The following is a 24,758-nucleotide window of genomic DNA, read 5'->3' as shown; positions in this document are numbered from 1 at the left end:
GATAAGACTTCTTGGGAACATTCAGAAAGCTTACTTAGGAATGCATTCCGCCCATTGCTTACCATGGGCTTTGTGTTTTGTAACTGTCAGTTCTTTGCTTTCTATTTGCTGGCCTTATTTATTTTAGGCTGTTCAGTATGTCTTTGTCCTTCCTGTGGAGCATAACCTGTTTACTGTATTCTTCTACAAGTGCTCGCTTTCTGTAAAGAGGCCTTTAAATTTTGTTATCATCTTGTCACATTTGTTGTGCATTCAAAGACGGGTGTCTAATTTCGAGCTCTGTCTTCCAATGAAGCACATTTCTTGTAATTCTGAAGTGAAGTTGAAACAAATATTTTAATACAATCAAAGTAAATCAATACACCAGGTGATAGGGTTTCCACACATTATCGTTCATATGCTGTATAGATTTATCAGTAAAAATGTATGTCTGGCAATTGTAATGGTCATTTCGATTGAAAATGTGTTGTCTGTAATAGCAGTGTACTACCACATCCTTTACTCCACAGCACACTCTGACACTCTACTCCCCTACCCTACGCCATTCCGCTGTATGCTAGTCTACTCTACGCCACTTTACGCCACAACACTCCACACCACTCTTGAGACTAAGATATTCTACTCCACTCTATGCCACTCCATTGTGCTCCTCTCAATGCCACTTCATTCTAGACTGCTCCATCCTACTCTACTCCGTCCTACGTCACTCCACCACACCACTTCACTCTACAACACTCTGACACTCTAGGCCACTCTACAACACCCTATGACACTCTACGTCTGTCAATGCCACTTTACTCCATGCCATGCCACTCCACGCGTCGCCTCTCCACTCCATGACACTTTGCTCCACTCTGACACTTTGCTCCACTCTGACACTTTGCTCCACTCTGACACTTTGCTCCACTCTGACACTTTGCTCCACTCTGACACTTTGCTCCACTCTGACACTTTGCTCCACTCTGACACTTTGCTCCACTCTGACACTTTGCTCCACTCTGACACTTTGCTCCACTCTGACACTTTGCTCCACTCTGACACTTTGCTCCACTCCATGACACTTTGCTCCACTCCATGACACTTTGCTCCACTCCATGACACTTTGCTCCACTCTGACACTTTGCTCCACTCTGACACTTTGCTCCACTCTGACACTTTGCTCCACTCTGACACTTTGCTCCACTCTGACACTTTGCTCCACTCTGACACTTTGCTCCACTCTGACACTTTGCTCCACTCTGACACTTTGCTCCACTCTGACACTTTGCTCCACTCTGACACTTTGCTCCACTCTGACACTTTGCTCCACTCTGACACTTTGCTCCACTCTGACACTTTGCTCCACTCTGACACTTTGCTCCACTCTGACACTTTGCTCCACTCTGACACTTTGCTCCACTCTGACACTTTGCTCCACTCTGACACTTTGCTCCACTCTGACACTTTGCTCCACTCTACGATACTTTACTCCACTCTATGCTTCTCTGCTCTATGCCACTCCATGCCCCTCTACCCCATGTCACTTCACTCTGACACACTACTCCGTACCACTCCACTCTACTTCATGCTACGCCACTCCACTCCATGACACTTTACTGCACTCTCCAACACTTTATTCCACTCTACCCTACTCTGATGTATGCCCCTCCACTCATCCACTGGACATCACTCTGACACTCTACTCCACCCTATGCCACTCCATTCTATGACACTCTACTCCACCCATAACACTCTATTGTTTGACACTCCACTCTATGCACTCTACTCTACGACACTCCACGGCACTCCTCTCTACTCCACTTCACTGTACGCACTCTACGCCACTCCAGTCTACACACTCTACCCCACTCCAAGACGCACTTCGTCTCTCCACTCTATGCCACACCACTCTGCCACTCCACTCTATGACACTACTCTACGACACTACTCCACGTCACTCCACTTTACTCCACTCTACTCCACTCCACTCTACGCCACTCTACTCTACGCCACTCTACTCTATGCCACTCCACTCCACGACACTCCACTCTAAATCAGTGCCACTCCACTCTAGCTCTACGCCCCTCCACTCCGTGACACTGCTCCCCTCTCTGTCCCTTCACTGTACGCCTCTCCACTGTACACTTCCCCTCTCCACGCCACTCTCCTCTATGCTACACATGTTTAGTTATGCTAAGCAGCAGGCACGCTGGTGTACAACATGGTTAAGGTACATTGGCACAGCTAATAGCTCTTGATTAGGCGAGACTTACTGGCTTTGTCAATGCTTGTTCTTAGAATAACCCCGGTCTGTCCCTTTAAAGCAGGAAGAACAATGGCATTTTTAGGTCTATGTGACAGCGCAGTTGTATAGTAACCTATTGAGTATTTTCCTGTCACTTCCTGCTTTTGGCTGTTTGGTGTGTCACCCACCAATCATTTATGGAGCACTTGCATTAGAGAGCACTGAATCGTTACACAGTAAATTATCTCATAATTGAGGTGTCTAGGAAAGCAGTTGCTTTCGTTTTGTTTTTTCACATCATGCCCTTTTAATGTTTTATTCGGGACTCCAAATGCACACCAGCCCTGTTGGCCTTGCCAATGCTTGTTGTGATTGTGAATGCAGGCATAGTGGTTCGCTGTCCCTCCCAGACCTCTGCCCATGCATTGAGGCATTTGGTAATTTGGGCTCATTAATAATAGTGAGGCAGAATTCTGTGCATCCCACTGAAGGGGCGTTTTGGCTGCAGCAGCGTTTCCCTTTCATCAGCGAGCAAAATGGACAGGCATGTGTAATTTGTTTATTGATTGATTATTTAAAATCTTTACAAAGAGTGAATGCACAGTATAAACATTTCAATTACGATGATACGATAAAAAAAATTGATTTAAATTAGAAACAATAAACTTTTAAGATAGTACACGTGGATTATAAAACGGTTTTAAATAGATAAATTCATATGTTTAAAAGTTAGGAGAGAAAGGTATAATCAGTATGGCAATTAATATTAAAAAAATCAAGTTTTTTCCACACAAATATTAAAAAATTTGAGAATGCAGAATTAATGAGTATATCATCTGGGAAAAGACATTGGATCAGTGCTTGTCTGCAAGTCCTTTTTGCTCTTTCGTTGAATAACCTTTTTAACAATGTTAGTCTTTCATTTTTTAGTTCTGGACAGAGGCATAGTAGGTGTATAATGTTTTCTTCTCCTGTGTTAAATGTTAAATGTTAAATGTCGTATACTTGTAAAGCGCACAGCTGCCCCAGCAAAGAGGCGTCCCGGCGCTGTATACCACTGGGGAACCCGTCCTGGCTTTCCCTGTGGGATGGTCCCTACTGGGAATCCCCAAGGTGGAGCCAGGCATCCCCGGCGTTGATGGGGCCGTTGTGGAGATTAGGCAAGCTAATGCCCAGAGTTGCCGAGTGGGACCCCAGGTTAGAGTAGGCACCGAGGCGAGAATTGTCGAGTCTGCTGACCCTGGTCCTCGACCCTGCCGTGTCGGGAATTGAACCCTGGTCCCAGGCCGACTTCTGCTCCCGGGTCTGCCGCCTCTAACCAGTGAGCCACACCACTCCACCGACAACCGACATGATATGTTATTTTCAAGTTTTTTCCATGGTAATGCGTGAGAGTCTCCGGGTAATATTCCGAATCGTGCTTTCATGAATATATTTTTATTTTTCCAGGATCAAGCTGTATTCAAATATTGTTCAGGCTCTTTTTTTTGTAACCGTTTATTATGGACCAAGCATGCTTCCTTCATGGAGGTCAGTTTACAAACCAATCTGAATGCAATCCCCAGCTTTTAAATCAGGTCTATGGGCACCCTGTTTGATACTGAGAAGCTTGTGCAAATCTAGTTTGAAACATCTGCAGAAAAACATAGCACAAATATCTCTAAATAAATAATTTTGTACAAAAAGGTTTAATGATTAATTGTACACAGTTTAACGTTTCTAAAGTAAAATTTACAATATCTGTGATAAAAGCAGTAAAGTCTTGGCAGGGGTTCAAATCGAGCCAGCAGAATAACTGAAAAAGGTAAAAACGTGAAACTGTTCAAAAAGTAAAACTTCTAATCATGAGATGATTATACACCTGGTCAAATGGCCTCCATGCCAGCCTTTGCCTTGGTACAGCTGTATGTCTCTCTTCAGCTTCCTGATGGGGTGGTGGTAGAAGTGCGGAGCAGCGAAGGGGGGTATTGCGGGTAACCTGTGGCACCAGGGGGCACAGATAAAGACAGTACTTATGGGTGGTATGGGCGAGGAAGAGGGCAATATTGGCCAAGAGAGAGACACTGGTACCATTCAGATGTGGTAAAGAAAGAACCCGTCCTTACAATGCAATGTAAGTGAAGGGAGCAAGTGCATTTATCCAAAGGATCTTGTCAGTTCCTGCAAGCTGTGGAGATGAACAGTCAATAAAGTACGTGCTCCTACTCTAATCTGTCTTGTGTAATCACTACAGCTCTACATATACACGTAATATCAGAGTCACAGAATGGCTGGCCAGACGGCTTTCTCCTCTGACGTTCCCCTGCAGTGTCTGAGCAGGAAGCATGGAACTGTGGTAAATAAATAATTAATTACCGGTACTATTTTTCAGTATAATCAATAAAACAGATACTTCGAATCCTGACTCTTATTTATTGAGCTATCTTGAGTCTTCAGGCTTTAATCAGGCATAAGGGAAAAGGACAGAACAGCCTGGAAGCACGGGACGGCAGCTGCACCCCGAAAAGTAACATGCATAAGTATATATACTAAAACAATTACATTACATTCAATACAGTAGGCGTAGCAGTAGGCGTTACTCGTAACAGTTGCGAAAGATAAGGGCAAAATGATGTAACAAGAAGGCGTGTACAGGGCGTAAACATAGACATGTGATGTAAACGTAACAGAAGTGTCATGAATGGGGCGGAAACATGGAGGGGGCTACCTGAGCAGCCGGGACCTTTAACCTAGTGGTGCGCGCAAACGGGCAATAACGTGTTACCAGGGAGAACTGGGGGCTATGACTTCTGTGCTAGAAGAGGAGACTAAAGTCTGGAGTGTCAGAGGGACATGTACCTAAGGCATATCTGGTATCTGGTGTTTGGAGTACATGTTGATAGAATCCAAAAGTTATCAGGACAAAGGCTACTGGACATTAAGACTGGTGCGTGCATAATTCTACATGTATTGCGTGTGCGAGGAATATTCTATGAATATTAATACAGTATTTCTCTTATATGGAGACAGAAAGGCTAGACCATGACGGAAACTATTGATGCGATTCAGTAGCTTAGGAATGCAGAGAAGGAGGGCTGGACTGATAACTAGAAACATAACATACTCTTGGCAGACTGGGAGGCAGAGCCAGGCCGGGCCGGGCACTGTGAGGCAGGAAGTAAGTGAAGGGTCAGGGATGCAGGTGGGGGCTGTATCGCTCCTCGGAGAGGATTCGGGAGACAGGAGCTGAATCTGAGTCTGGGCCCTTTTGAGGCCTAGAAACGGGGACAATTCAATGAAATAACGTGCACACTGTAAAATGTGGCAACATAGGTTTACATAGGCCTAATATTCGTTGTCTTCACGAGGACTGGAAACTGGCATACTAGAGTTAGACACAACTATAATTGCGTCTTTAATCGATCATAGGGGGATACATGCATATCGATCATGCACATATAGCATAAGATGGGGAACACGTAGGCACATACAACATGGCAAAATTTACTTTTCCACATTCCCTCCCTGTGCCCTACGTTTCCATCAGGAAACATCAATATTCATGATACCATCTATCATTTCATATAGCATCATTTGCTCGTCTCGAATTGTCTTGGAACGGGATTTAGGACTAGGAATACAAGAGGTAGCACACATGCCGCAAATCGCAGGGCCACATTGTATACAGAGGCAGCAACTGAATATGATCATTACTGCAATACCTAGGAATGACAATACTTTCCATCCCCAGGCAGATATGATACTCCAGAGCCAACCGGACCATGTCCAGGTGCCTGGATTCTGGTGTAACTGATGGGCAATTTTATGAAGTCTGGTTATAGCTGAATAAACAGACGGCGCTTTATTAGGAATGAAAATGCAGCAACTAGATCCGATGACTCTACATGCTCCTCCTCTATCGGCCAGTATGACGTCAAGAACGAGACGATTTTGGAGCACGACAAATCTCATAGCAGATTGCTCTTCAGTTAAGTTACCTAGAGCAGAAGTAGTCTCATTCACTACTGCTTCAAGGGTTCTGGTTAACCTACGTATTAACTTACTATTCTGGACAGGTCCTATAAAAAAGAAGAATCCTTTATTGAAATCTTGATATTGTTCTAGAGTAGTTTCAGTTTGATCGACAATTGGGGACTCGGTCTCCCTTCTATGTCTACTGTGTACTAGATGTGTGTTTCTGTGATAATCAGATGGGGCTAGAAAAACTGGTGGCAGTAGGAAGGCAATGTAACATGTTCCATCCCAATCGAGGGGCAGACGAACATATGCGGTCTGACCACAAACAAAATAAGAATGACGTGAGGCTTTGAAAATAGATTTCCCACTGTCACTATACTCGACAATAGTAGTACAATCACTATGTCCTACATGTGCGGAACCATTCTTTCTGACACATAATTCGCCTTTGACTGGTAGTACTGAAATAGCAGGCAAAACTGGAGTAGTATCAGACTGAACATTCAGGACCATGAAATTCGAGGAATAATTACCTAAATCATACACTTCATTTTCTAGATCTAACCCTGTTCTATGGGAAAGACCTTGCTTGTCTGGAAAACATGTTCTATTCAGAAGGGACATATCATTGGAGGATGACGTTAACGTGGACCATGCTCCACATGAACCATTATGTGAAAACGGATAAGGAAAGAGTGGCAGAACTCCCTTCGGTGTCTGGAAAGGGGGGAGTCGACCACACACCCAACAATTAGTGGCATTGCTGGTCTGGTGTGAATAGTGTAACATTCGGATGAATGTGTTATTTCGCATGGCAAGACGATAGGATAACTCGTGAGGAGGCAGATCACTAAATGTGTGCTCTACTGTAGCATTAGAAAACATATGTACATGTGAAATTGGAAAACATAAATGTAAAGCATAACTTGTGCAGGTAACCATAAGACTCAAAAATAATAGAAAACATAGAACAATAATACATCTTTTAGAGTTTTGACTAACTCTCTCACTGTGTGGGTCTATCTCATACATGTCAGGAACCTGTCTAACCGTTTCACCCGAGAGGGACTTAGACAATTAAACTGGCTGACTTATTTTACTAGACCGGAGCTTCTCTTTATACTCCTGTTGCGGAGTTTTCTCTAACAGGGGAACTTTGAGTTCAGAGTCTGTTTTTAGGCAGTCTTTAGAAATGAGGCAGTCCTTAGCAAAAGTCTTTTCTGGTACTCCATGGAATTTCTTTATGTGGGTCAAGTGGACCCATCCTTTTCTCCCCTCGAGCTTCACTGCGGTCCTTGTTGTAAGCAAGACGAGGCAGGGCTCCTTCCAGCGGGGCTCCAGCGGACTTGAACGATCAAAATTCCGCACCAACACCAGGTCGCCTGGAATGACCTCATGCGGTTTCACCTCGGTGTTGTCTGGAAATGCGGCGGCAACCTGTGAACGACAAGAGTGTAGGGCAGACATCAAGGAAGCTAGGTAATCTGTCAGCATATTACTGGAAACATCTGTAATACTGCGGGGTCTAGGTGTACCCCACATGTTTGGGGGGCGGCCGAATACGACCTCATACGGGGACAGACCTGATCTGGAATGTGCAACCATTCGCATATAGAATAAAGCAACTGGCAGGGCAACTAGCCAGTCTACACCTTTTTCTTTACAAACTTTTGCAATGCGGATTTTCAGAGTCTGATTATGTCTCTCTACGAGACCGGCTGCTTCTGGATGGCGTACACAATGGAACTTCCACTGGTACCCTAACAGAAAGGAAACATGTTTCATAAGCTCGGATGAGAATGGCTGGCCGTTATCTGAATACACGACCCTAGGGAGTCCATAGCGGGGAAAGAATTCACGAACCAACTGCCTGGCAGTGGTCGCAGCTGTGTAATCTGGAACTGGATATGCTTCTGTCCACCTGGACAAAGCGCATACAACTACGAGGACATACTTAAAACCTCGACATCGCTCCATCTGAATATAATCCATCTGGAGGACTTCAAAAGGGTGGTCAGGAGGTTGGAATCCACCTTGTTCCACCGGGACACTTTTACCTGGATTGAACTGACAACATATCATACAGGTACGGACTTTCTGTTTGGCTGCAGCTCGTAAGTGCTTGTTGAACCAAAGGTTCTGAATACTGTCTAACATAGCTTTTTCTCCTAGATGTGCCGGACTATGTACGGTATTGATAATGACTTGAACCATAGAGTCGGGGAGAAACCATGTGGCTTTTCCCTTCGTCAACCATCCTTGATCTGTCTGGACCCCTCCTTGTTCGGACCATTTCTTGATTTCATCGGGAGTAGCATGTAACTGTATGTCTATGACATCTTGTGTAGGGTCCTTAACTGTCATATCTGATCTGGAGTGAGTGTCTGTGTCGTGTTAACTGGAATGTCTGGAGTCTGAGCTGTGAGCTTGGCTGTTCGATCTGCTAGATCGTTACCTTGGGAAATGATATCAGTGACTTTCGTATGTGCCTTGCACTTCATGATAGCGATAGCTGTCGGTAAATGTATTGCATCTAACAGAGCTTGAATGAGGAGACCATGCTGAATCTTGGTTCCATGAGAAGTCATGAAACCTCTCTCCTGCCAGAGCACTCCAAAGTCGTGTACGACTCCGAATGCATAACGTGAATCTGTATATATGTTTACTTTCAGGTTCTTGGCACGTATGCAGGCTTGGGTCAGAGCAACTAGCTCTGCTGCTTGAGCAGACAGGGTGTCAATACGATGTGTTTCTATAACTTCTGTTTCAGTAGTCACTGCATACGCGGCTACTAGTTCTCCTGTACTTGTTCTCATACATGAACCATCCACATAAAGTGTCAGGTCGGGATTAGGTAATGCAATATCTGTCAGGTCTTGTCTTGGCTTAGTCATAGTGTTAACAACTTCCACACAGTCATGCGTGGCGGGATTTGAAGTGACTGACGGTAACAGTGTAGCAGGATTTAGAATGTTGCAGCGTCTGATTTCTATGTGTGGCTGGAATAGTGTCAGTTCATAACCTGTTAAACGTGCAATCGTCAAGTGCTGAGTCTGGGTTCGGTTTAAAAGAACTTCCACAGAGTGTGGAACTTGTACTGTCAGGGAGTGTCCTAACACTATGGAATCACTTTGTCTGATCGCTAGAGCTGTGGCTGCAACTGACTTGAGGCACGCAGGCAGAGCCTGGGCTACTGGATCTAATGTGCTCGAAAAATAAGCACAGGGCTTGTATTGTCCTACTTGATCTTGTGTGAGAACAGATAATGCAGTACCATCACGTTCTGTGACAAAAAGTGTAAAAGACTTACTGTAGTTCGGTGTTGCTAGAACAGGTGCTTGACATAAGGCTTTCTTTAACTCCTTAAAGACAAGTGTATGTTCCTGGGTCCAAGGGAGGACAGTCGATACGGCTGCCTCCTGTGTCGTTAACTGTATCAGTGGCTTGGCTAGAAATGCATACTGAGGAATCCATTGTCTGCAGTAAGAAGTGAGGCCAATAAAAGCTCGTACCTCCTTCTGTGTCTTGGGCTGTGGAAGACTCGCTATTAACTGGATACGGTCAGGTGTCAACTGCCTACCCCTCTTGGACAGTAAGTGTCCTAAGTAGACCACTTGCTGGACACAGAATTGTAATTTGGAAGGGGACACCTTGTGCCCCTGGTCGGCCAGAAAATACAGAACTGTAAGCGACGCTCGCTCGCAGTCACGTTCAGAACGGGCTGTGATCAGTAGATCATCGACATACTGGAGCAGGGCAGTGTCAGTTGGCATGTGAATATTGTCTAGTTGTCTCTTAAGTGCTTGACTATAAATGCTAGGGCTTTCTGTGAAACCTTGAGGAGCTCGTGTGAATTTATAGCTTCTTCCATTTAAACAAAAAACGAAAAGGTACTGGCTATCTGGATGTATGGGGACACTGAAAAATGCGTTCTTGAGATCGATAACTGTGAAGAACGTGGCTTCGGAATCAATGGCTGTCAAGAGGGATGAAATATCTGGGACTACTGGGTACTGGGGTATGATACATTTATTAAGCTCTCGAAGGTCAATCACTAATCGATATACTGGAAGTGCATTTGGATCAGTACGTTTCAGGACTGGAATGATAGGAGAATTACATACATTGGAGTCAGTTTCTACAACCACTCCTTGAGCAATAAGTTCGTCAATAATCTTGGATAAGGCTGCTACAGCCTCAGGTGGCAATCTGTACTGTCTGATTCGTGGCAAAACTATACCTTGCTTGAGAGTCACACGATGGGGTGTGATATGCATACAGCCAACATCAGTTGGACCTTGCGCCCATAAATGCTGTGGTACATTCAATAATCTTGGATCAAAATCACGTAATACATAATGACCTTTAAAGTCTCTGAGAAACAAACGGACTCCTTCTGGGGAGCAGCAAATTACTGCACCTAATTCTTTTAACGTCTTGATGCCTAACAAATTTTCTGGACATGATTTCGTGAGTAACAGATCAGTAGTTCGGGACAATGGACCAACTTCTAGAGTAACTGGTTTCGAAATTTCATTAACAATCGGCTTTCCTGAAAATCCAAGGGAAACATTTCTAGAGCCTGAGAGCGGAGCCCTGGAACCTCGTCATGACTGATAGTAGTCCTACTTGCCCCTGTATCAATCAGAAACTTTCTGTCTTTCCCTAATACTTGACTGTGTACATAGGGACCCTCTTGATCTACAGGTATCTCGATGAGAGGCAAGCCTACCTCCCTCTCTAGGCTGTTTCATGAATACGGCTGATACTCTGGATACTCTGTCTGAGCATACTGGTACATCTGCTGTGTAACATGCTGTGTTGCAGCGATAGGCTGCGGTGCTGGAACTGTCTGTTGTGCATTCTGTGGTGACTGGGAAGTCTGTGAAACTTGTTCTTGTCTAGGCGGACGTGGTCTTTCTTTAGTTTTACCAGTAGCTATGTTGTGTTTCAGAACTGCACACTCGTTTATAAAATGACCTGGCTGTTTACAGTAATTGCAAGTCCCTTTAACGGGAGCTGCAGGATGACTGGCTTAATTCGGACCCCTCTTCTGACTGTCTTGTGGAATAGATTGTGCAACTAATACTTTCATTTTCGTGTCTTTCATACGTCTCCTTTCGTGTTCTTGCTCTTCCCTGATTCTGTTCTGGTGATACTGGAGCATTTGTAACATTTGTGACAGAGTATTAGCTTGCCAACTACTTTCGACTTTCAATACTCGATTTTTAACTTGTGGACTTGAATTCTCGACTAGTTTGGTGACAAAAAGATGAGGGTACGATTCACTACTTGTTTTCAGACCACTGTTAATAATAAAACATTTTTCAAATCTAGAATAAAAATCACTAGTGTCTTCATCCTGTTTCTGTTTACAAGCTGAGATTGCATCCCAATCTTCCTTTTTCGTGGCTAGTAACCTTGGCAGAACCTGTATCAATAACTCGGGCAATTCTTTAACTTTACCCCCAAGACCGGTACCTGGTACTCGGGAAGTATCTTCAGCTTCTAGAGCTGTCCAATCAATCTTTTTCTCTCCCACCTCCCATTCCTTTTCCTTGAGTTTTTCATATACCCCTGCGGGCAACAGGACCTTTAACATTTTAATGATATCAGGATACGTGTATTCTCCCATACGGAGCATGTCTTTTAATTCTCGATGGAACCCTGCTGGATCTTTGTCGTGACAGGGAATTAACTTTTTCATCTCTAAGAGTTCCATCTTTGTGATAGGGGTGTAAACAAATACTCGTTCTAGATCACCACCCGTTGTCCTAACTGGGTGTACTTCTCGTAACGGATGCTGTCTATCTATGTAAAATGGTTTACTTTCTGGGGGTGAGACATGAACAAAATGCGGATTCAAAAACGTTCGATATTTGTGGCGCTGTTCTAGAATGATACTAATTAAATCAGTACCTAAACCTCTCCATCTATACTGGAGTAACTCGTTCAGAACATCATGTAACGGACCTGGATCAGAATGCTGTCCCTCATACAGTATAATGAGGTGCTGGATCATATACATACCCACCAGTCGCTGTTCGGCTGGGGGCAGTTTCAGAAACATTTGTGCCACTATTTCATCTGGAAAAGTGGTAGAATCAGTAGTCCATCGGACTGCTAATCGGGCTAGTTCTTGTTCATGCATTGTACTAAGCTCACTATAACCGATTTGTGATTTCAGAATGTGATCGGTAGCTTGGAATACTTGTTCAAGAGAACCTTGTTCTGGTACTGGAGGAGGGAAAACTTTCTTGTGTTCTAGGCGTGAATGTCGGTCGGGAAGTCTAGTTCTACCTACATACGCTATTCTGGAGGGATTCTCGTCGGCTACCTCTTCATTAGAAGAGTCGTCTTCTTTCTCGGTTACTTGTGCTGCTTCTCGTTTCTCGTGTAACTTTATTATTTCCCTACGGATCTTCTTGTACATACTCTCTATACAGTTCTGTGTCTTGTGTCTTCCCTCGGCTATGTGGTCACTCCACCTAGTCAGGACTTTCATTTCTTCCGGGTCTTTATCCGGATAATCCTGTTCTCTAATTAAACAATTGATTAAAAACTTTAAAAGCATGAGCTGGATCTCGACTTTTCTTTGAACCATGGCGTCGCCAATACTTTCTGGATCTACTCCTGTACGGATAAAACGATAAATTCTGTCTAGATAACCTTTCATATTGGGCAGGGTGTCCAAATATTCGGTCACCCGTCTTACACGCAATGAATACAGGACCATATCATCATCGCCTGGGACTGGATCATAATGGCATTCGGTAAGGGCTCGCTTGATATCTGCAACGGACTGGAGTTTGGGCGAACGCTGTAACGCTCGTTCATGTAGCTCGAGAAGTGTCAGACGTCTGTGTTGAGGAGGGGTTCCAGGAGGACTTCCCCCCCGTGGCCCCTAGACTAGAATCGTTAACGGGTATTGTACGTGCTGGCAGAGTGACTGATGTAACGGGTACATGTACTGTAGGCTGGACCGGGGGTGCCGTAACAGGTGCTGTAACGGGTGCCCCGGTGGCTGGAGGAACAGGAATTACATTATCTACAGGAGCTGGCGGGGCAGGATTTGCATATTCTGGGACTGTGTCGTCCAAATAGGACGGAAGAAAAATATCAGCTGCGGTCGGTTTGTGACGTAGCTTAATCGGAACTAATGGCGGCGGAAAATTACATGGTGCTTCCGGGGTTGCTTTTGGCAAGCCCTCGGCAAGAAGAGGATACATACCCTTAATAAGGGCATTTCTCTGTCTGTCTGACTGTTCGGCTTTAACTCGTTCACCTACTTCGATCAGTTCCCTTTCTTGGGCTTTTTCTGAGGATTCCCTACTTAATTCTGTTTTTCTGATTTCTTTTTCGGTTCTTCTATGAGATTCTTTGCGCCATAACTCGATGGCATCTTTCTGGGACTGTCTGGATTTCTTTTTCCATAATGCTTCCTCTACTCGCATGATGCACTCGGCATCCCATGTACCTGACATGGGCCATCTATATTTCTCTTCTAATTCCTTGGTGTAATCCACCCATAAATCTAGATATAATATGGCACTCAAGCCATGCTTATGATACATAAAAGGACCTGGACTGTCCCTAGGCGGGACAGGAACTGCTTCCTCGAGCAGACCTTTTCTGGTTTTTAACTGACGTAACCTCGAGAATAGAGGCATAGTTTAGGCTGGAATCTGGACACAATACAATACACGATAAACACAATAATGACTGGAAAAACAAATCACTCATACCACGACATTGAAACCACATTAAATAACATTTGAAATAACAGTTCGGACAGAATATTACCTGGTATACTGAGAACAGAACACATGAATTTCTCGAGAACAGAACTTACTAGAATTACTAGATGCACTGCTAAACAGTACGAAACTTACCGGTCTCATAAAGAGACACGTCGGACCCGCATCCACCTAGGTGGACACTTCGTGTTGGATCTGTGTACCCAAACCCACGGACCAGAGACAAATTAATGGACCCTGTCTAGATACTACCCCAGCAACGGTACTCACCGGGCAGCAAGAACGGAAAGCCTCGGACTGGACTGGACTGCTACGACGACGGACTACGAACTTCGGACTTCAGTTACAGGTGGGCCTCCGGATACCTCGGACCTTGAACTCTCGGCTTGGGCTCTGGTCGGGACTCGCCGCGTTCCTCACCGCCTCGTCTGGACGCTGGACCGCAACCTCCGTCTCCTCCGTGGGCCTGAGGGATACTTGAAGCAGAAATATCTGCACGTGCACGGTATGGTTCCGTCACGGCTGCAGAGGATCAGGGGGCCTGCGTGGCTTCTCCGGCGCGTGGGGAAAGGGCAAGTCCCTATTCGGGCGCCATTATGTGGTAAATAAATAATTAATTACCGGTACTATTTTTCAGTATAATCAATAAAACAGATAGCTCAATAAATAAGAGTCAGGATTCGAGGTATCTTGAGTCTTCAGGCTTTAATCAGGCATAAGGGAAAAGGACAGAACAGCCTGGAAGCACGGGACGGCAGCTGCACCCCGAAAAGTAACATGCATAAGTATATATACTAAAACAATTACATTACATTCAATACAGTAGGCGTAGCAGTAGGCGTTACTCGTAACAGTCGCAAAAGATAAGGGCAAAATGATGTAACAAGAAGGCGTGTACAGGGCGTAAACATAGACATGTGATGTAAACGTAACAGAAGTGTCATGAATGGGGCGGAAACATGGAGGGGGCTACCTGAGCAGCCGGGACCTTTAACCTAGTGGTGCGCGCAAACGGGCAATGACGTGTTACCAGGGAGAACTGGGGGCTATGACTTCTGTGCTAGAAGAGGAGACTAAAGTCTGGAGTGTCTGACGTGTTACCAGGGAGAACTGGGGGCTATGACTTCTGTGCTAGAAGAGGAGACTAAAGTCTGGAGTGTCAGAGCGACATGTACCTAAGGCATATCTGGTATCTGGTGTTTGGAGTACATGTTGATAGAATCCAAAAGTTATCAGGACAAAGGCTACTGGACATTAAGACTGGTGCGTGCATAATTCTACATGTATTGCGTGTGCGAGGAATATTCTATGAATATTAATACAGTATTTCTCTTATATGGAGACAGAAAGGCTAGACCATGACGGAAACTATTGATGCGATTCAGTAGCTTAGGAATGCAGAGAAGGAGGGCTGGACTGATAACTAGAAACATAACATACTCTTGGCAGACTGGGAGGCAGAGCCAGGCCGGGCCGGGCACTGTGAGGCAGGAAGTAAGTGAAGGGTCAGGGATGCAGGTGGGGGCTGTATCGCTCCTCGGAGAGGATTCGGGAGACAGGAGCTGAATCTGAGTCCGGGCCCTTTTGAGGCCTAGAAACGGGGACAATTCAATGAAATAACGTGCACACTGTAAAATGTGGCAACATAGGTTTACATAGGCCTAATATTCGTTGTCTTCACGAGGACTGGAAACTGGCATACTAGAGTTAGACACAACTATAATTGCGTCTTTAATCGATCATAGGGGGATACATGCATATCGATCATGCACATATAGCATAAGATGGGGAACACGTAGGCACATACAACATGGCAAAATTTACTTTTCCACAGAACAGTAAATGACACACCTAGAATAAGACAAATTCCGGTGCGGGACTTGTAGAGCGCAGAAGTGGCATTCACAGGCGGAGGATGAGACTTCTCCTAGCTCTGCTCGAGGTAGGAATTTGTGTAGAAATGGACTGAGTGGACTGTCCTGCACCTGCCCTTAGATGACCACCAGTGGAAAGCTGAGCTCAGATGGAAGGGCGGTGTGGGTTTGTGTGCTCCTGCTGCTGCCTGCTTACTCTGGGAGTCAGGGTGAGGGGTCAGATGGGACTAAACAGATGAGGCTCACAGTGTATTCATCAAGTGGCCAAGAGGCCAGAGAGGACAGCTGTGATAGCCGTGCTCCTTGTGTCACCACTTCAGGTTAGGTGTACAATGGCTCTTGTGAAATATGGCAAACCAACCTCTGCAACAGTAACCAAATCATGGCTTCCTCACTTGTCTTTCAGTGGCCTTGAAGCGCATGTTAAATTTCAATGTGCCGCCTGTGAAGAACAGCACCGGAGAGCCAGTATGGAAGGTAAGAACAGGATCCACAGCTCAATCTCTCCCACACACTCATCCTAGTTTTCCTTCTAATCGTTGTCAATGAGATTGTTATTATCCAGAAATTAATCAACTAGGCTGTTAATGACTGTATCAATATATGTTTCACGTAGTGGTTAATATTGGCGATCAATGGATCTTCAGTGGATCCAGATACAAGCGCTTTATGGATATCTCACTTCAAGCGCCTGAATGGCATGTTTACAAACTTCTAATTGTGCAAACTGCTGTGGTTCTATTTTGGCACAGTGTAATGGGAATACGTACAAGTTAAGCGTTTTGGGGGTTAGTTGATATTTTGTATTTGTACGCTGGCTTACTATCATTTTCCATAAATGAGTGTAGGTCATGTGGAATGTGTATGTCTTCTAAAAATGTGCCCATAAACACTGAAGTCACCATTACAAACTGACCTGTTCATCCTTGGAGTTTTGTCAACATTCCCATCGTCCCTACTTTTAAAAACCGTTCTAGCTTGCATCACCTGTGCTTTGCAAAGGCAAATAGACAGTGGAGTGCAACAAACATCATAACTGGTGCAGCAATGCCTCGTTATTCTTCCAGCCTAGAAGATATGCCACGGTTTTATCATAGATGTGAATTACGTCTTTAACCTTCATTCTTTATGTGCTAATACTCAACTTTAAATAACCGGTGTCCATTTAAATGGAACATGTCTTGTCAGATGTGGACCCGGAGCAGTAAGATTTCCCCAGGTTATGCGCAAACCACGTTTTGCTGAATTGGTTCCCAACTTCAGTGCCCAAGCAAATTAGTTTTGGGTTCAGTGGTTTGTGTCCAAAGACCATCTGTGTAAAGTGTTAGTGGCTTTTCTAGAGTGTCATCATGCCTACATATCTTCTTAGAATATCTTAGATCCCGCGGCACATATTCTCCCAGTCCCAGATACTTGATTGATTACCATGGGTGGGTCCAGGAAACTGAGGTGGAAGCTCTTATGCATCTAAACTGTTGACCGACTAATCAACTATAACACTCTACAATCATTCAATCGGTACAAGTTACAGCCCATTCTGTAAAGAAGCAGTACATACATGGTCTGTATCTTCAGCGGGGGGATCCTGGTGGCAACCACATTGGCCATTAATGTAATGTGTGCCTTAATGGCCTGTAAGCTCTGCATATTATTGCTTTTTTACTGAGTTTGAGGAGAGTGATCTAATTAAACTCTCTTACCATCCTACCTTACTCTCTACTTCTAGCATTGGTTCCTGGTCTCTGACCTTGTGCCGGTATGCAAGCCATCATGTCCCTATTATTTCTGGGGGTCATTCACCATTTGGCAGAGAGGGTGAACCAGCCCCTCCTTACTAGAAGATCGTTTAGAGGCAGGTGAACCACCACGTTTCCACTGATGAAGACCAGGATAGCTCTGTAGTAGAGTGGCGAAGTAGGGTAATCTAATGCTTGTTCCCACCTGTAGCCTTCATTATGCCACAGTGGGACCTTAATTTAGTCCTCACGTTTCTAATGTGCGCTCCATTCGAGCTGTTACACAACTGTCCTATCAGGCTCCTTACCATAAAAACAGCCTTCCTAGTGGTGCTAATGTCTACCCGGAGGGTCAGTGAACTACAGGCTCTGTCATCCCAGCCTCCGCACCTTACCATCTATCCAGACAAACTGGTCCTTTGGATTATAGCATTCCTTCTTAAGGAAGGTGGTCACTTCCTTTCATGTAGGCCACCCCATGACCCTGCCTATCTTTTACGCTGCCTCACCCCTCTAAAAAATGGGAGAGACTGCATCGGCTGGACCCAAAAAGAGTGTTGTCCCACTGTGGCATAATGAAGGGTGCAGGTGGGAACAAGTGTTAGAGACCTTTCAAAATCTATGTACAATAGGGAGCCTGAACAGGAAAGGCTAATATAGCAACCACAAAAATGCAGAGATTGCAGATAGCCTTTCAAAGTGCCCAAAGCAGAGCGGTGCTTTGCCAAAATAAGAATGAACAATAGAACATGGGAAAGGGGTGCAGAAAGAGGGTCGGCTTGTCTGTACATCATGCCATGCACTTGTTCCAACACCAGGTGTATACCGCTTTGGTGGAGGGACGCCTGGTTGCCAAGATAACATTTCAGACTTCGGACGGAATGTCGAAAGCTGGCAACTGTCGCTACTCATTCACCATGAAAGCGAAACATTTTCAGGTTCGGATGCAGAACCCTGCCCTGTTGTTGCGACAGAAGATGCTCCCAAAGGGGCAGCCTGATCAGGGGGCGGATGCTCATGCTCAACAGCTCAGGATACCACTCTCTGTACCAATCCAGAGCCATTAGAGTGACTTGGGAACGGTCGTTCAAGATCCTCTTGAGAACCCTGGGCAGGAGTGGTATTTGTGGAAAGGCGTACAGGAGGCCTGAGCTTCACATGAGATGAAAAGCATCTCTGAGCCAGAGCCGCCTTGGAAACCCCAGCACACAAAACTGCTGACATTGTGCATTCTCGACGTCAATCAGTGTGTAATACACAACAAGGCAAACAGATAATTGTCCAATATTTCAAAAAGCCTCACCAGGGGCCAAAATTCATTAAAGTCTTATATTGTTGGGACTGAGCATTATGTTCACCAAATCAATAGCCCAACATAGTATTGCAAGGATCCAGCTGAGGAATTCCATTGACGTTTCGACCTGCCAAGTTAAAGTGTCAGTAATGCATCAACAAAGGGTCTTCATTAGGATAATCAAAAGGAACACTCAAGTCGTCAGCTTGGCAAACAGTAAGTAAATACTGTGCAAGCCAAAGAGAGTCAAGTCTTCATTCTTGAAAAGAATACTGACTGGAAGATGTTTGCTATGAGGACCCAGTGTGAGAGTATCTGGGCAGGCTCCATAGACAAGTGCAAAATATTGTTAATGCTCTACATGACTGACACCCAAGCGAGAGCTGACCAGGATGAGCATGTTCTTCAGGTTATGTGCATCTCTATGGAGCCTGCCCAGATACTTTCACACTGGGTCCTCATATAACACGTCTTCCATTCAGTGGTCCTTTCAAGAATGAAGACTTGGCTCTTGTTGGCTCGCACCTAACTGTTTGCCTAGCAGATGACTTAACTGTTTGTTTCGGCTGTCCTGATGAAGGCCCCTTGTTGATGCATTATTGACACTTTCACTTGGCGGGTCAAAACATCAATGGAATTCCTTGCAATACTGTGTTGGTCTATTGATTTGGTGAACATAATGCTCAATCCAACAATATTGGACTTTAATGAATTTTGGCCCCTGTCCAGGCTTTTTGAAACAGTGTGCGATTGTCTATTTACCTTGTTGTGTATTATACACTGATTGACAGTTTGCACGAGCAGCAGTGCACTAACCAAGGAGCACCCTTATCAATGTTATTGTAAATAATATATTTGCTTAAAAACGTTTTTCCATACATTTTGATCTTTTATTCACCTCTCCATTGTGTTATATAATTAGCATGTAGTTAATTTACAGTTGCTTGCAATGTATGTAAATCCAACAGAGCCCATTGCTTTGTGTGGTATTATACATAACCCAGATTCTGAGGAACACAGGGTCACCCCATAGTTGAGAACTGCTAGTGTTAAACCTAAATGTACTACGAGATCTTCCCCATCTCTAAACCTAACCCTAAATCTTAACTTTACCCTTACCTTAGCACACCCCGAAACCAAGTTTGCCCTTTTATAATAATGAAAACCCATGTACCATTGTCAGTTGAGTTCTTAAACCTTACCCTTACTTTACCTATGATGCTAAGCTACCCTGAGCCCTGTCAGTCCCATTGTAGTGCTATCCCAGTAAATCTCATGTCTAAGTAGTGCTACTCGATCTAGTGGTATGTGCATGTAGTGGTGTTCTACGAAGAGGCGTACTTTCGTGTGATGGCTTCATGCAAGTGCACATCGGTGTAGTCAATTCCCTCTAGAGGGGTCGCCTTCAAGGTGATGGTTAGACACTGAACAAGTCTATAGGACTTGGTACAGAATTGTAGTTTAGCTCATATTTGTAGTTTCACTGTTCTGTTAGTGCCGGGATACCTTGTAGGGTGAGGGTCACACTTTACAGCTTTACTAGTAAATCATAGAGTACATTAGAATTCTGTCAGGCATGGTAGACCCACTTTCTATGGGATTTGAATCATGGATCCTGTGTAATGCTCTGTAAAACCCTAGAGTTTGTTTCACTGAACAGGATATTAGTAGAGTTAGTTTGAGGCTTTCTCAGCGCCATTGAGTTCCAGCGGGTGCGGTCTCATAGAGCGCAGCCTGGCCACGAGAGCTCCATTAGGAGGCTATTCAGTTTCAATCTTTGGGGTGCTGTGGTTTGAACCCCTCTCCTCAGTCTTCCTTTGTCTTCACAGGTGCTGATCTACGATCGCTTCGGCCAAGACATCATCTCACCCTTGCTGTCTGTGAAGGAGCTCCGAGACATGGGGATCACGCTGCACCTGTGAGTTTCACCGTGGGGGAAAGAGCAGTGTGGGGCTTGTATCAAAAGTCTGGGAATCTTGGATCAGAGCAGCTTGATGTGCTTGGAAATTATGAGGTTTCCTGATAACCACTAGAGGACTGTGACATGTTGTAGATCTGCAACAACCCTGCTAGATTTTAGGAGCACCATCCCCTTGGGAAACCTCTGTATTGACTTGAAGAACAGTCCACCTCTGATGGGGCCAACTAGGATATTGACCCACTATTAAATGTTAGGACTAGAAGATGAACTCTCAGGCTTCCACTTTCATTTCTTTTTCACGGTTGATAATGGCTGTGCTGGTGTGGGAGGAAGCTTACGTATGCTCTGAACACCCTAAAAGACACATCAAATTATTGTTGTGTAAAACAGCTGAAAACTCAGGCGAGGTGTCACAACAGTTATCGTTTGGCATATCTTATCCTAGAGACCTATTTGAAGGCAATAGGTTCCGAGATCAGACAGCTTGAGGGAATATTCCAGTAATGTCAGTGTTTAATGTTCAGCATTAAATTGTGGTTAGAAAGATGCCCGCATGTCAGTTAGTCCTGGAGCATCAGAAGATGTCTGGTACCCATAGAACAGTAAGGGAGGCGACGATGCTGCCGGAGAGGTTCATGAACAACTCAGTACTAACATCGTGAGACATGCTGGATGGGCCATGTCTCCAGTACTCGGACAGTGCAGTGGAGAACTTTGTGCTTGAGAACTAACACGTTGAGCGCTCTCCCACTGTAAGACACTCATCTCTTCATTGGATTTGTCTTGTTGTGTAAGACCAGGAAAGCTTCTTACTGAGTGTAGCATTTCACCTAGTTTAAAACCTACAAAAGTATCATGATCATAAAGCACCGAAAAGTATTCAAACTAAATTGTTAAATTAAATGTTTGACTTTACCCGCCCCAACCCTACCTATAATCAACGTTCATTGATTTAGTTTTTCTGTGCCTCAGTGGAGTACATTGTCTAGTTTTTAAAAGATACCCCAGGCATCTGTTCTTGTTGCCAATAGGGTCTGATTCACACTTAAGCTTATAAGACTCAGAGATAAATGATGTCATTCTCCCTTAAGAATATAACAACCTGGAGACAAAACTGCGTTAGCCTCTGCTTTGAATGTCAGGGCTGTGTCCAAGATCTCTCCTAAAAGCCTACTAAGCTCTCTTACGTAGACTGCAGTTCCAAGACTCAGGGAGCCAGGAAGAGTGAAGAGGCTGCTTTTGGGGAAAGTCTTGTGTCAAAGTTGCAAGAACACCACAAAGTCCTGCAAGTGGCGCAAGGTAGCAGATCTAGCAGCTCACCAGAAGTCCTTGTGCACTTTTCATAGCTGTGTTACCTGAAGCTAGTATTATTCGCTGGGCTGCCCTCAAACTGGGCAAGTGGAAGAAGGCAGTCTAGCTCAGCCTCAAAGGAATCCTTGTGCTTAAACCCCCAAGTGCTCCTCGTGTATAGGTAATAATGCCACTGTCAGATAGTGCAGTAGAAGTGCTCAGATACATCTGCTAGAGCTGCTGTTCAATGCCACTGGAGGCCTGTGGAGGTTATATGTATACGCTAGGATCATACCTTACTATGTCTGTTTTTATGTTCTCTCCCAAGGCTTTTACATTCCGATCGAGACGCGATCACTGATGTTCCCGCAGTGTACTTTGTGATGCCGACAGAGGAAAACATTGACCGGATATGCCAAGTAAGAAGTTTTACAACTTTGAAATTGCTGGCGTGCCTCCGGTAACAGACGTTATTAATGAAAAATGTATTTTCTGAGGGACTGGAACAAAATGGTGAAAAACCAACTGGGACATTGCAACAGTTGAAGCCCCTTGAAACCTTACTGGGTTAGGGCAATGCCTCTTACATGTAGATCTAACCAAAGTCTCCACAATTCCTTGGGTGCCAGTTCTCTACGTGCACAGGATCCGCTCCCGTGGGACTCTGTTGAAAGTCCTGTCCAAAGAACAACTACAGCTTTGTTTCCAGACTGCTGCTGGGCGTTGGCTGCAGTTGGGCTGTAAGACAGTGCTGCAGTGTTCTGCTCCCTCCGACTGGTTCACAATGGTCCCATTCTATGTGGGAGCCGCTGAAGACAGTCCCTTCTCACATCGCAGCCATGAGCAGTAATCAGATCTGTAAGGGCTGTATCACGCCAGCTACTCTGCGGTGATGCTTCCTTGTCCCCGTAACTCTGAGACATTCCGCTCCAGGTATTTGTTTTCCTCACCTTCGAACAACAAAGAGGGATCCTCCTTCATCAGGCCTAGAAAGACCCAGCAGCATTTTGGTGTCCATTGTTCATGCTTGTCAGGTTATGTTTGCATGCAGGTCATTGGATAGGAAGGGTGAGGACTGAAGGACAGTTCACACGTGTACTTTACCCAATTGCACACTGATGAGCAGTCATAGCAGATTTAAGAACATTCTACTTGTGAGCCCGTGGAATGGCATTTCAGACTAGTGCAGGCACCTGTTAGAGAAGATCTTTGGACAGAACTCTCCAGCAAAGCTGGGAGAGAGGGTACTGCAGGCCATTACACAGGCAGAAGAGCTTGGAATGATCTAGTGACCTCAACGTTAACTCACTATGGAACAAGGATGTGTAAAGTGTTTTTTTTCCTGTTTTTTTCCCCTAACATATCGTTAAATTTAATTACAAACTACATTAAAAATAGACATATAGACACAGTACAAAATAATACAACAATGTACCAAAATGTATTTTTTTGGCCATAGATATCTTGATAGCTCAGCATTCAATAAGCAATGGAATAGAAAGAAATTAATGCTGGGTTTGATTTTAGTTTGAAAAGAAGGTTCCCCAAATTTGATCAAGTTTCCTCATTGATCGGGCACCTTTTATTCTGGCTAGAGAGGACTCCATATCATATATTTCGTTTACAAGTGACCACCATTCCATTATATGTGGTGACTTTGAGGATATCTATGCTCTAGCTATAACCAATCTTGCATGAGACCAAGATAATTAAATGATCTCTGTATATTCCAATAGATGATTGCTTGCCCAATAGTACCATTGTTACTGATATTGAAGTAGAGATCACTTGTTTCTTATTTAGAATATTCTCTATTCCAATCCAGAACTCAGATAGTACTGGGCATGAGTATAGCATGTGTTCAAGGTCTGCTGCCACCAGACCACATTTAGGGCACGTAGTACGATCACTTGATATATTATTTCGAGACCATTTTGAAATTCGTTGCGGGGTATAATATAAGTGACATACTGTTTTATATAGCTGAAGCCTTAAGCTAGAGGATTGTACCAATTTGTTAATATTGCTGAATGTAGTAGAAATATTATGTGCGGTTATATTTACCCCCCAGTCTTGTTAACCATTTCACAGCAAGTTTAGGGCAGTCATCAACTTTATATTGACTAAGACACTTATAGCCTATGCTAATCAGAGATTTAGTCTTTTCCATATATAGACAAGTCCATATATCTGAGTCAGATACTTCTCTCAGGTTAATTTTCCGTATCAAAAAATCTCTTATTTGTATATACTTAAACCGCATTTGTTCTGGCAAGTTATAAAGAAGTTTAAGTGTCTCAAACTCTAGAAGGCCCGCCGTACCATACAAATCCCCTAGCGTATTTGTATCATATTTTGCCCATAAACATCCTGCTTTGTCACTAAAGATTCCAGGTAATCCCGGATTACCCCACAGCGACAACTTGGAATGAAAAAAGGAAGTCCTACCAATAGTCAGAATTCGATTCCATATGCACACTGCCGCCCTGGCAGTCTTAAACCTAACTCTTTTAAAATAATTCGGATCATTTGCTCTTGCCAAAAATCGATTAGAGTCCCTACCCAGCATAAATTGATGGAAAGAAAATTGATTTTTAGAGTTAAAAAGACTACGGAGACGACCCAAAAAAGTAGCAAAAAAATATAATCTGAAGTCTGGAAAATTAAGCCCCCCTTTATTAGGCAGGAGTTTCAAGAAAGAAAGT

General features: G+C 44.3%; 1 protein-coding gene across 1 annotated transcript in view; it reads left to right on the top strand.

Moving 5' to 3' along the window:
• The window catches only part of SCFD1 (sec1 family domain containing 1), a 459,613-nt gene that overhangs the window by 36,706 nt on the left and 398,149 nt on the right, over positions 1-24,758 (top strand). The window contains exons 2-4 of the mRNA XM_078659415.1: positions 16,219-16,289; positions 20,672-20,760; positions 22,382-22,472. Coding sequence (XP_078515541.1) covers positions 16,219-16,289; positions 20,672-20,760; positions 22,382-22,472 — 251 coding nt within the window. The remainder of the gene's footprint in view (positions 1-16,218; positions 16,290-20,671; positions 20,761-22,381; positions 22,473-24,758) is intronic.

The sequence above is a fragment of the Lissotriton helveticus genome, chromosome 9 (assembly GCF_964261635.1).
Source record: "Lissotriton helveticus chromosome 9, aLisHel1.1, whole genome shotgun sequence".
Classification (NCBI taxonomy): domain Eukaryota; kingdom Metazoa; phylum Chordata; class Amphibia; order Caudata; family Salamandridae; genus Lissotriton; species Lissotriton helveticus.
Note: the sequence above shows the minus strand (reverse complement) of the source record. Positions and strands in the feature narration are given on the sequence as shown.